The sequence below is a fragment of the Psittacula echo genome (genome assembly GCF_963264785.1).
Source record: "Psittacula echo genome assembly, chromosome: 21".
Lineage (NCBI taxonomy): Eukaryota > Metazoa > Chordata > Aves > Psittaciformes > Psittacidae > Psittacula > Psittacula echo.
Window position 1 is genome coordinate 1,212,597 of NC_137757.1, and position 12,590 is coordinate 1,225,186.

The 12,590-nt window shown below is 58.0% G+C and overlaps 1 protein-coding gene across 1 annotated transcript; it reads right to left on the minus strand.

Annotated features, from left to right (window-relative positions):
* Positions 1-5,219: 5,219 nt before the first annotated feature.
* Positions 5,220-11,548, minus strand: TCEA3 (transcription elongation factor A3; the record flags this gene model as incomplete). The annotated part of the gene is made up of 14 exons (XM_080632341.1): positions 5,220-5,561; positions 6,329-6,400; positions 6,681-6,827; positions 7,331-7,474; positions 8,057-8,124; positions 8,479-8,630; positions 8,716-8,793; positions 9,008-9,088; positions 9,206-9,270; positions 9,403-9,475; positions 9,616-9,763; positions 9,971-10,076; positions 10,217-10,279; positions 11,480-11,548. The coding sequence occupies 14 exons, from the start codon at positions 11,546-11,548 to the stop codon at positions 5,220-5,222; spliced, it is 1,608 nt and encodes a 535-aa protein (XP_080488467.1).
* Between the last annotated feature and the right edge of the window lie 1,042 nt (positions 11,549-12,590).

Consider the following 12,590-nt stretch of genomic DNA (forward strand, 5'->3'; position numbering starts at 1 on the left):
GCGAGGCACATCCCTGTCCCCTTCCTGCACACCACAGCCTTGGGAGGACCTTTACAGGGCAGGTTTCTCCTCTGGTTATCAGCTTGGGCCTCGTTTTCTTCCTGGAGAGCCCGTTCATGGCTGCAAACCTGCAGGTCTCAGCTGGCCTGGCCCTGGGGAGCTGCTGCCCAGCCAGCGGTTAAAGGAAGAATGATGGAGGCTGAACTGAGAGCAGTGGTTTAATGACTGGAAGAGCTCTTCCATGTCTGCCTGCCTGGCTAAATATAGAGATGTGTTTGCTAAACACAAGATGCTGGCATCCCTGCTCCGAGCCCGGCGGAGCGGCTGAGCCAGACACAAGGATTTAGAAGCAATATTGAATGACCAATGCGTATGGAAGCCTTTGGGCTGAAGGAAGCGCTCTGCTGACAGGAGCTGATTTACAGGGAAGAGGAAAACAGGCTGGAAACGGAGGTGGGGGTCCCTCTTCGCAAGGTTTGGGCTGCAGCAGTGTGGGGGGAAGGATGTGTTTGATGTGTAAATCCCTTCTCGCTCCCTGGTTCCAGAAGCAGCCCTCTTTGGGTCCTGTGCAAACATGGTTGTGCCTCTCCCACAGCACAGGTGGGCACAGAGCTTGGTCAGGAGTCCCTGTGGACCCTCCTGTCCCCATCAAGGCAGCGATACGCACGTGTCCATATGGATGGGTGACTGGGAGCAGCATCACAAAGGGTGAAGGGAGGCAACATTTGCACATAACCACCCTTGTGACGTTGCCCCAATGTGCTTCCCAATCCCAGAATGGCTTTTTCCCATCCTCCTCCTGCCCACAAAGAGATACCAGCGATGAGGGGGAAGAAAACTAATTAATAATTATGCTCTGTTAATGACTTGGGATGTTCCGAGGCTCAGTGCTCTCATTTCTCTCCTAAATGAGCATCTCTCCTTGTCCACCCTACAGCAAACCTCCATCCCCAAGGCTATGGGATGAAGCTGTGGGTGGATGGCAAAGGAACGCACTCTTTGTCACTTGCTGTAGCCAAGGCATCTTAGGAGCAAAGCAATTTTCCCTCTCCCTTTGTGCTTCTACCTTCCTCTGTATCCAAGCGCAGCCGGGATCCTCCGAGGGCCTGGATGACTCACCACGGCTGCAGGGGGGGGGCATTAGCACGATTCCTCCCAGGGCTCTGCGTCTCCTGTCACCAAGAGCTTTCCTCTTCCATTGAAGGAAATATCACCTTTGTACCTGCAAAACAGTGGGGCAGAGGGAGCACAGCCCCTTGCTGGGCAGGACAGCCTGATGGAGACGGGTGCTGGACCAGCGCGGGGATGCAGGGACTGAAGGGATGCCGAGCACCACAGCGATGTGACATTCACATCCCCAACACCAAGTTCTTGCTCTCCCCCTGAGCTCTTGCTCAACTGAAGCAGGTCCCTCCTTAGAGTGACCAAAGCAGCTTGGTCACCCCTTTAGCTGCAATCCCAGCCCGGTGGCGTTGCGGCTGAACACTCACTGCCTGCGCTGCAGGGTGCAGTGAGCATTTGCTTCCCTGACGGTGTCTGTCCCTGCCACACTGTGTGCAATGCGGTGGCACCGCTCCTGGGTCACCCCTTCCTTCCAGGACAAGCTATTTATACTTTCACTTTGGAAAGCCAAGGAGGCTTCTTGGGAGGACGTGGCCTTTGGTGCCAGCTGCTTCCCAAACGCAGGACACAGGGACCTTGGAGAAAGGAGGTGAGGCAGAGCCAGGGCACAACCCAACCTCCCATCCTGCGCATGTTTTGCCTAAGGAGCTCATCAAACAGGGTCCGCATTTGGCTGGGAAATGTTGGGATGGTGGGAAGGGGATGGAAAAACACTTCGGGGATGTTGCAGATGCACAAAGAGCATTTCCATGCAGGATGCACAGGGACATCCTCAGCCCATGCTGGCTGCTCTGCCCACACCTAAACCTAACCTAAGCCATGCTAACCCAGACAACAAAGGGCTCCTGCTCACCAGCCCTTTCCCCCAGGCACATGGCACTTCATTTTATCACTCCAGATTAAGCTGCTGCTCTTAATTGCCGAGTGCTCCTGGGCAGGGAGAACAAGAAGCGTCAGGGGAAAAGCCAATGTGGCATTTCTTATCATCTCCATAGCATTCAGGTCACCTTCCTGATGCGGATGGGAATCTGTGCGGTCTGGATGGAACAGGGAGTGATTTGATAGCGTTCCATGGGGTGTTTTCCCTGGCATCTCCTCCATTCTTGACCCTGCGAGGGAAGAGCACGATGGTTCCAGCTGAAAGTCAAGAAACACTGGTTTGGAGCGGGGGGTTATGCTTTTAATGGGGGATCTTTGCCCAGTTCTTCCTCCCCTATCTATTCAAAGCCTGCTGAGTGCTGTGGCTTTAGGAAGGCTGAGACCAAAGTGCTCTGCAGATTCAGCACACCTCTTTGGCCAGGAAACCAAAGGGCACAAGGCTTTTTCTTTAGGAAAAGTATATCCTGTCCTTTCCCATGCTTTAGAAGCAAAGGCCTGGGTCCACTTTAGGCTCATTTGGCGCATTTAAGTATCAGAAAGCCCAAGGAGGAGAGGTTGGGGGATGCTTTAGGGCACTGAATTGCACCCCTACAACTAATGGATATCTTGCAAATATTGCAGGTGATCAATGACTTTTCCCAGTTATTTTGCCAACAAACATCCCATCAGCTCTAATCCGTGGCTTTGCTCTGAGTATTCCAGCGGGCAGGTGGGGCTGGCTTGGGCAATCACTGTATTGTGTTCAGAGCTGTTCCGAAGCAGCTGATTCACTCCCATCAACGCAGAACAATGGAGGAGAAAGGAAATTGCTCCCTTTGCATCCCTGCCTGCAGCTGGAGCCAGCACTCAGAGGCTCAGCAGGTTTGTTCTCCCCCTATTTTAGTGATGTCTGTGTGGGTTTCAGTCCCTGGGGTGTCCTGCTGGGATCACCCAGCTCTTCCAGGCATTCAGGGACCCATCACCGCACCTCCGCATCCTTCAACGCCTGGTACCCATGGGATACAGCTCCAAGCAGAGGCAGCACCTTGTGCTCAGGGAAACCAAAGTTTTGGGGTGGAATTCAAGCAAAAAGGCAACTCAAAAGCCCTGCTGCAGAGGAGCTGAGTGCTCGAAAGGCTCTGATGCAGCAGATGTGGTGCCCCTAAAAGACACAGGCTGTCTATAGCTCTGGCTTCCATCTAGCATCAAATCCCCAGCTGGAGCCGGGCCTGCTCAGCTTTGGGGCTTTCAACCGCAAAATCCCTTTGGGATTTGGGGAGTGGCTGCTGGTTCCCTGAGCTCAGCACTGCTCTGATGCATCCCTGTATTGGGGGCATGGTGGGTGTTACCTGGCCTCCCCTCAGCATCCTCAGCACCATTCCTGCCCTCCCCAAACAACCGCAGCGCTGCATTGTCCTGCTTTTAAAAGCAAAGCAACTCAGCTCCTCGCAGGGATGGCCCCTTCCCGTGTTCCCCGTGCTGGGAATGCCAAGCATCACCTCGGGGATGTGACCCATAGGAGCAGCCCCATGGTGGTTTTCCCAAGAGGAAACTAGGAATGATGACGATGGCAAAGGTGAGCAGATAGATACTGCATGTGGGGTTTGAGGTCTGGAGAAGGCAGCGGGTGCTTGAGCTTGGTGGACAACTACCTATGACCTTAAGGGCCTTTCCAACTCCAACCATTCCATTCCATTCCGTTCCATTGATTGCTGAGCTTGCAAAGGACGGATCTCTCAATGGGGACAGGCAGGGTGGGATCTGCCCCAGCCCTGGCAAAGGGACATCAACACTGAGAGAGGAACTGGAGATAACATCTCTGAGTCCTTCTGGTTACAGGAGTGGTGACATTCCTTTGGGAAGAGAAGGGACATGGCTGCAAACAGGAGCTCAGGTCTCCAGGATGGGCTGTTGTACACCCTGGGGTCTGCTCTACACCTTGTGCATCCTCTAGCTTTAAAGCATTTCATGCACGTTTTTACCCCCAATGCACATTTTAGCAGCCCTGAAGTGAAGGGAGACAAAGCAGGAACATCCAAGGCTAAAAGCTGGGTGTATGGATGGCTCCGATGATGCTGGGGTAGATGCTGCCCCCCACCATCCCCTGCTGCCCCCAGTTCCTCACCCCAGACACAACCCTGCTCCCACCCGTCCTGACACACACTACATGGTGATGCCGCAGCTCAAGGTTGGGTTTAATGCCCAATGGGAGATGCTCCCATAGGCCAGAAGTAGCCCCCAAAACACTGCCAGCCTCCTGGGGGGCTGCGCAGCCACAGAATCACCCCAGAGAGGGTTCAGAGGGGTCCAAGAGCTCCCTGGTGCTGAGGGGGTCCCACTGTGCTGGGGAGCACAGGATGCGTGAAGATGAGCTCCAGACTCAGTTGCGTTCCAACACAATTCCCACCAGCCACTTCATCCCCTTTCCAAGTGCTTGGAGAGCCCTGGCCAAGGGTCCAGAGCCCACTTGGGATGGGGCTCAGGACTCACAACACCCCACTCCATCCTCGTCACTGTGCTTTGGGGACCAGGGGGTTTAGCGAGGCATTGAGCAAGAGGATGGGGAAATGGGGTTGCCAAGGAAACAAAGCAGCCAAAGTGATGGGTTTTTCTTTGTTAAGGCTGGAAAAATGCGGGGGAGAAGGGCAGCGGCGGCGGGAGGCTGGAAAACAGGGGGAGAACCCTGGGATTGGAATGGAAAAGAGGGATGCGGCCGTGCCTGTGTGCTGGATTCTGCCCCTGCGGGACAGGGCGGCCTGGCCATCGCTCCAGGCTGGTCCCCCCTGCCCACAGAGGCTGCGCAGGCACGGAGGGATCCAACATTTGCTGTTTGAAGGCTGGGGAGGGGACAGCAGGATCTCAGCCAGACCCAAAATGCCATCAACCATCCCAGTCTGTGTCCTCCCCATAGAGCAGGTCAGAGCCTCAGCCCTAGGAACAGTCTCCAAGAGCCACCCATATTCTGTTTCAACCCCTGGAAACAGCTGTATTGCCCTTGCTGTGCCCTAGGGATGGATCCTGCATCCCCACCTGGAGCATCCTCCCTGGGGGGACCCTTACGTTGATGGCAGAGGAGCCTCCAGGGGCACCCAGCTCTCCAGTTTGCCTTCTCTGGTCCCTTTCCTCCTCTGGGATTTCTTAGGGGAGCCATAGGGTGTGCAGACCAAGAGTAAAACATGAATGATCGCTTAATCCAACAGCTCTTCCATCCTCCTCCTCTCTGCCCATCATCAGCGCCCTTATCCCCCACCCATGGTCACCATGGGCACTGTGACCTCCCCTGTGTCCCCATCACATCCCACTGCTGCTGGTTGATTCTGGTGGTGGTGAGGGATGAGCTGGGTACCATGAGGCTCCATCCCGCACCTCTTGTAGCCAAGGGCTGTGTCTCCCAATCCCTTTCCCTGGAAAACCCTCCCATTGGTGGAGTTCCTGCCCTGCCGCGGGATACAGGGCACAGCTCCAGCCTTAAGTAAAGGTTTTTCATCACCAGGTGGGTGGTGGATGAGCATCAAGCCACTGTTATAGCCCGAGCTGGAGGCTGGTGGATCAAAGCCATGTTCTGGAGCTGGCTGGGGGCTCTTGGAGGACCATGAGTGAATGGATACACAGGTCCAAACACCCTTCAGAAAGCAGTCTGTGCCACAGAGGCAGTTCACACCTTTATTGCTTTAGCTGGAGGATTTTGCCCCACTCCTCTTGCCCCCCACATCCCTTCCTTCTTCCTCCTTTTAGTGCCCTTAAACCAGGATGGATGGTCCATGTGTCACAGAGCGCAGGGACATGGTGACATCCCACCAGCATCCAGGCACCCTACAACCACCCCATCTCCCTCTGTGTCCTCCCATTGTAGAGGAAGAAGGTATTTGGGTTAAAACCTGGCTATTTCCCACTCCTGATTTCCCAGGACGGTGCCATAACCCCACATCCATAGGGAATGTCCCTCCTGTCTGCAAACAGACCAGTCTCCCTTACTGAGGATGTGTCTGTTGGCAGTGGGATCCCAGCGCACCCCAAGCAAAAGGATGAACCCCTTGGATTCACCAGGGTCTTCCCAAGCAAACCCATCTGTTGCCAGAGCCCAGCTTCCTGGGGTGCAAGAAAACAGGGAGCTGGGGTGCAGGGACCGGAGCCACCGCATCACCTTCCTCCGCACCCCGAGGTGGCTGTCACAGCATCTTTGTCTCACACCGCATCCCTCCAGCCCCATGGCCGGGTACCATCAGCAGAACTGCAGGAGAAGCAGAGGGTGAGCCCTCACCCAGCCCCCTGGCACCATTCGGGGGGGCTCTGACACCTCCCCAGTAGGGATGGGGATGGGTTGGGGCGCCCGGGGTCAGGCACAGACCTTCCAGCGGTTCCCACACTCGTTGCACAGCACAAACGTGGTCATGGGCTCGTCGGCGCTGCGCGTCTGCACCTAGGATGGATGGGGCAGGAGGTGGTCAGAGGAGAGCCCCCCCTGCAGTCCTGATCCAGCTCCGGGGCAACAGCACAACAGGGACGTGGAGCTAGTGAGGCCATGGAGATGCTGTAAGGGCTGGAACAGCTCTAGTGGAAGGTGTCCCTGCCCGTGGCAGGGGGTTGGAACTGGATGAGCTTTAAGCTCTGTTCCAACCCAAACCATTCCAGGATGCTGTGATTCTATAAGCTGGGTCCCCTGGGAGCAGCAGGGACCCCGGGGGCTTCGCAGGGCTCACCTGGTTGTATGTGCAGTTCTTCTTCTTGCACTTGCCGCACTGGAACAGGTCGGTGACGGTGCCGCCCGTCTTGGCCATCTGGTGCTCCCGGATGGCCTCCTGGGTCATGGCGTTCCGCAGCTCCTTCAGCTCATCGCTGGCCATCTCCTGCCACCGGCATCGGGTCAGTGCTGCTGCCCAGGGCCTTGCAGCTCAGCCAGCACAGGGCAAAAGCCATCGTGGTCCAGCACCCTCCCCATCCTCTCCAGGATCAGCACTGGTCCTGCTCTGTGCTTTGCTGGAGGGCTCATGCCCATCCAGATCACCCCATCCTCAATCTGAAACTCCTGCCTGCATGGTCCCGTGGCTCCCCACGGAGGGAGCTGCGCTCCTACAAGCTGGATGTGGGGAACATCCTTCCATAAGGAATGGAGACCCTCAAATGTGACTGGTGGCATTCCACACTGTGATGGGCTGAGGGCTGCAGTGCCTCCTGCTTCCTCCCTGTGCCTGATGCTCCACAACCAGCACTAAGGTGGGACAGGGAGATGCTGGGACAAGCATCACCAAGCCAAAACCCTGCCAGCCCTTGGGCACCAACACAGCCGCCAAGAGCAGAGGCTGGGGAGGCAGCACGGATGTGGTCCATGAGATCCAGCCCCGTGTCCCACCTCGGCCGTCATGCGGGCGATGAGGCTGGGCAGGATGGCCCCGCACAGCACGTTCCTCCGCAGGCTGGGGTTCTTGGGGTCCTTCAGGTTGCTGATCCTGCTCCGCACTCGGTTGCGGTACTTCATATCCGTGCCCTTCAGCTCCTGGAAGATATGTGGGGTGCGTCAAGGAACTGAAGGGGGTGAGGTGGAGGGATGCTCCCTGGGGTACCACATGGCGGGGTCTTCCCCTCCTTGGGCTTTGGAGGGTGAAGCACAGTTTGGGATGTGGGGAGGGAAACAACCACATCGCCTTGCACCCTCTGACAGCCACAGTTGGGGTTGCACCAGAGAAGAGGAGGGGAAAGCACTTTGGGGTTGGTCCTGGTCTTGGGGGGCTGCCAGGAGACCCCCAAGCCTTGAGCTGGGGGTGAATGGAGGTGGCACCGTGATGAACCGGGGCTGGCAAGAAACATGGGTACCCACAGCAGGGTCACAGAAGAAGCCTTGGCTGGGGGTGGGTTTTATTGCCCCAGGGATGAAGGCAGATCCCTGAGCAGAGGGGTTTGGGGGAATGCACTGGACCAGTGCAGGTGCCCAGGGGATGCTCTGCTCAGCATCATCCTCTAACCGGGCTCTGGGCTCCCTCTGCAGGCAACGGGGCCAGCAGAGCCCATCACCTTGTCCCCGTCACCCTCTGTCCTGTCCCCAGCACCACTCTGGGGCCCAGTGTGTGGCCCCAGCGCTGTAAAGGATATGGTCTTCGATCTCCGATGCCATCTTCTCGCAGTTGACACCAAACTCCTTGTAGTCATCTAAAGGGCAGAGAAGCCAAGGGGTGACTTTGAGATGTGAAACCAGCGCCATCTCCCATGCACCGAGAAACCCCCCTGAAAGATGTCACTTCTCCCTCTCAACTTGTGCCAGGCACCCATCTCTAAGCAGCCTATTTTAACCCATCCCGAACCTCACAAAGAGCCCATCCCTGCACCCAGCCCTTTACTGGAGACCCTCCCAACCTCCTTTGCTTGCATTTTGGGGCTGAGCACTGATGCAGTTTGGGCCCCAGGGTACAGAGCTTTGCTTGTTACTGCAGGGTTGCTCCTCTTAGGGCTGCCCCATAGGAGAAACAGCCCGGGTTGGACTCCAGCACCCCAAGCCCCACTCACCATCCATGCGGAGCGCGGCCGTCAGCATCTCGATGCACTTGTCCCGCACCGAGTCCCCTGTGAGGTAACAGGGGGCCAGGAGGCAGGGGCTGGGCGAGAAGGGGCTGCTTGGGGTCCGTGGGGTCTCTGCTTTGGCCTTGCTGCTGTTGGCTCTGCAGGGAAGGACAAGCAGACCCCAGGGTCCTGGCGCAGCCCCCCAGGACCAGCACCATGGCACTGGGATGAGGCTTCTCCTACCTTTCCTCCTTGCTGTCGCTGGAGCTGCTCCGGGAGCCAGTGGGAGCTGGGGAAGGGCTGTTGCCCACAGAGGCTCTCCTGGGGGGGCACAGGAGGGGATGGCACCAGAGAGGGGCACACAAGGACTACGAGTGCTCAGAAACCAGCACAAGTCTCCCCAAGCGAGGATTTGTTCCCCATGGGAATGCCCTGGTGCCCATCAGGTCAGGTCTCCCAACCATCTCTACCCATCCATGGTCAAAGCATCCCCAAAGGGGGTCCCCAAAGCACCCCAGGAATGCCCCCTCCTTACCTCTCCCCCGACAGCCTCTTCTGTGGGGAGGAAGAGGAGGAGGTGGCCGAGGTGGAGGACCTTGAGTCAGCAGAGTCTCTCCTGGCAGGACAAGCCCCATGTCAGAGGTGGTGACAGAGACCAGACGAGGAGGACCAGACCCCATCCACAGCCCAGTGGGGGGACCAGACCCCATCCTCGTCCAGCCCAAGCACCCACCTCTCCTTCTTGCTGTCCAGAGGTGGCTTCTTGGAGGACGCAGTGGGGCTCTGGCCGTCACTGGCCTTTCTTCAGAAGCCCAAAGGAAGGGAGAGATGCTCTGGTGAGCCCATTGCACATTGCACACCGCATCCCAATGCCACCATTCCCCAGCACAGCCTCCCCTGGGATGGCAGCATCAGCACGGCCTTCAGCACGTACCTGTCCAGGCTGGCATCAGCAGAATGGCCCTGAGGCGTGATGGCACAAGAGCTGGACTTGCTGGGCTTCCTATGGGCACAGAGAGCAAGGCAGGGTCAGAGGAATAAATAGCTCTAGAGATGGATAACCCAATCCCAAGGAGTGAGCAGAGGGGTTTGTATCAGCCCCTCCAATGCTGGTGCCCCCCAGCAGCGCCCAGGAGTCCTCACCTCTCCTTGTGCTTCTCCTTGTGCTTCTCTGCTGGGTTCTTAGGGTGCTTCACCCCTTCACTGGGGCAGCTGGGGAAATCCAGCCCCTTCTCCTTCTTCTCCTTCTCCCCATCCATGTCCTTCTCCTTCTTCAGGGTGGTGGAGGGCTCTGGAAGCAGGGTTTGGGTGTCACAAGCAGGGCCCAAAGCAGCACTGGGCACCTGGGGAGCTGCATCTCAGGCTGGGGGATGCTCAGCCTTTGGGAAGGCAAGCACTGATTTACACTGCTCCATCCTGGAGCGGAAATGAGCCCTTGGAATATCCCTCCAAGGACGTATATGGATTTGGGGAAGGGGCTGGGGCTCGGGGGGCTCACCCAGCAGCCGCTTCCAGTTCTTGATGAGGATCTTGGCCGAGGCCACCACCTCTCCATCCGAGCAGTGCTTCCGCACCGAGTTAACAGCCACCCCGATCCGCGTGGTCTGGGGATGCGCAACAGGGATGTGCCCTTAGGGATGCGCCCTTAGGGATGCGCTGCCCAGCGTGGGAGGGATGGAACAAAACCCCCTCCATGGGGTGTCCCCCTTCCAGCACAGCTGCCCCCCAAGCCAGCCCCCCTCACCTGGAGCAGCTGGATGGTCATGGTGTAGTTGGTGAGGGACTTGAGCAGATCCAGAGCCCCTTCCTAGAGTGCGGAGAAGCCATGGGAGCTCCTTGAGGAGCAGGAGAGGAAGAGGGGGCTGCATCGAGGCAGCCCGTGTCCCCCTTTCCTCTCACCAGCATCTTACAGCTGCTCCCTGTCCCTTCCAATGCGCTATTAAAACCCCAATCCCAATTCCTGCCGCATGGGGTCACATCTCCCAGCTGGGAAGCAGGAGCTTCCCTTAAAGCTTGGGAAACCCTTCCATAAGGAAACAGCTTGGGGACCCCCGAGGTTCCCCACGGAGGGACATGCACAGAATGGCTGCAGGGCTAAAGACAGCGATGAAGCCAAGGTTAATTGCCAGGGGGAAGCAGAAGCAGAACCCATCGGGTTCTAAGTGTTGGCATCCCAACAAGGCACCGGCTCCACTCAGGAGCTCGCGCCGCGGCGGGGCAAAGGCCAATGGAACAGTCAAATATTAACTCTGCGGGCTGGGCTCAGCTCCGCTCTCCCACTGGCTCCCAAAGGGCCGGATCCTGGCACACCAGCACCGCAGCCGGAGCCAGGAGCCGTCTCCTGTGCCCTTCCTGCGCACGTTGCACACGCTCGTGCCACAGGCACCGGGTGCGTGTGTGGGGCTGGGGGGGTCACGGTGCAGCACCGGCCCCAGTTGGGTGCTGGTGGCCGGGCTGGTGGCCAAGCACCTGTCACCCGCGGTCCCCTGGCACCGCGGAGGGCCCACATGGCCCCGTATGTGCCCCTGAGTGCCCATATGTGCCCACATGTGCCTGCATGGCCCCCAATGAGCCCGATTGGCCCCAAATGTGCCCCCATGTCCCCACGTGTCCCATAGCCCCCAATGTGCCTGCAGGTCCCCAGATGTGCCCACATGTTCCCCAAGGTGCCACATGTCCCCCAATAAACCCCTGTGTCCCCCAATACCAACGGGCAGTGGGGTGCAGGAGAGAGAAGCGCAGATTGGAAGCACACTAAACCCCGCTGTGGTGAAGCTGGGGCAGCACAAGCAGCACCCCGGGGTGCTGGTGGGTGCTCAGCACCCCTTGGACCCACTCAGCACAAGCAATAGTGGGGGGGTGAAGAACACCCCACTCCCTTTACCCTTTTCCTTCCTCCCCTGTCCCGCACAACGCTGTAACAGGCAAACATGCATTTACACGCATGTAAATATACACATGCATGTAAATATACATGTGTGTGTGCCAAGGGCTTGCCCACCCTTACCGTGCTCTTCCTGGCCACCATCTTATCCAGTTTCTTGGCAATCCGGACCAGCTCCTCAGCAGGGCCCATGCTCGCGGCTCCCGGCTCCGGGGGGCAATCCCAAAGCAGAGCTGGGCACTGCCAGCATGGGGGGATACAGGCAGGGAAGGGAGAGGGAAGCGGGGTGGGAAGGAGCAGGGAGAAAGGGGAAAAAGAGAGGAAGGAGAAGGGAGAGAAAGCAGAAAGGAGGTGGGGCTGTCCCGGCCAGTCATCAACCCCTGCCAGGCGGGCGGAATAACACGGGGAAGGGCTAAATATAGCTGGGAATGACAGGCAGGGACACGAGGGCGGGAGGCGCGGGCTGGGGGGCACCCAGGGGTGCTGCAGAGGACCCCGGCGTGCAGAATAGGGCTGCAGCCTGGTTCCTGAGCTCTTTCTTCAGAGGCCATCAGTGATTTGGTTCTATCAGTTTAGGGGGTCTATTCTGAGCTTGGCATTCCAGAGAGTGGGAAGGTGGCAGGAGACTTCCAAAGCTCTTTGGAACTGTAATAACCAGTTCTAGTCATGACAGATAACTTCTGATCTATATGTCTATTTAGATTAGGTATAAGGAAGAAGTTCAGCCCTGTGGGGGCAGAGGGACATCGGAATGGGTTGCACGGAGAAGGTTTGGATGCCCCATCCCTGGCAGTGCTCAAGGCCAGGACGGACGGGGCTTGGAACTGGATAAGCCTTAAGGTCCCTTCCACCCCAACCCATTCCATGGTTCTCTGTGGTGTTGACAAGGAGGAGGCGACGCCTGCACCAGGCTTTGCTCTGCAGGACCCCCCAGGAGCACCCATGGGGACAGCACAACCATAGGGTGAGCACCCCAGGCTGGCTCCCATGCAGGGAGGACACCCATGAGTGCCCAAACCCCACCTGGTGCACCCATCCCCACACAAAGCAGTGCTCCCCCCATGCTCAGCACCCCAAACCCAGGCTCCCATCACCAATGGGCACTGGGAGGGCACAGAGACTCTGGTACCCATGTGCGAGGTGGCATCAGCATCAGGAGGGGTGGGGGCTGCCAGCCCATGGCAGGGGCTGTGCCCCGCAACGTGCAGCCGGGCCCTTACAAAACCCATGGTTT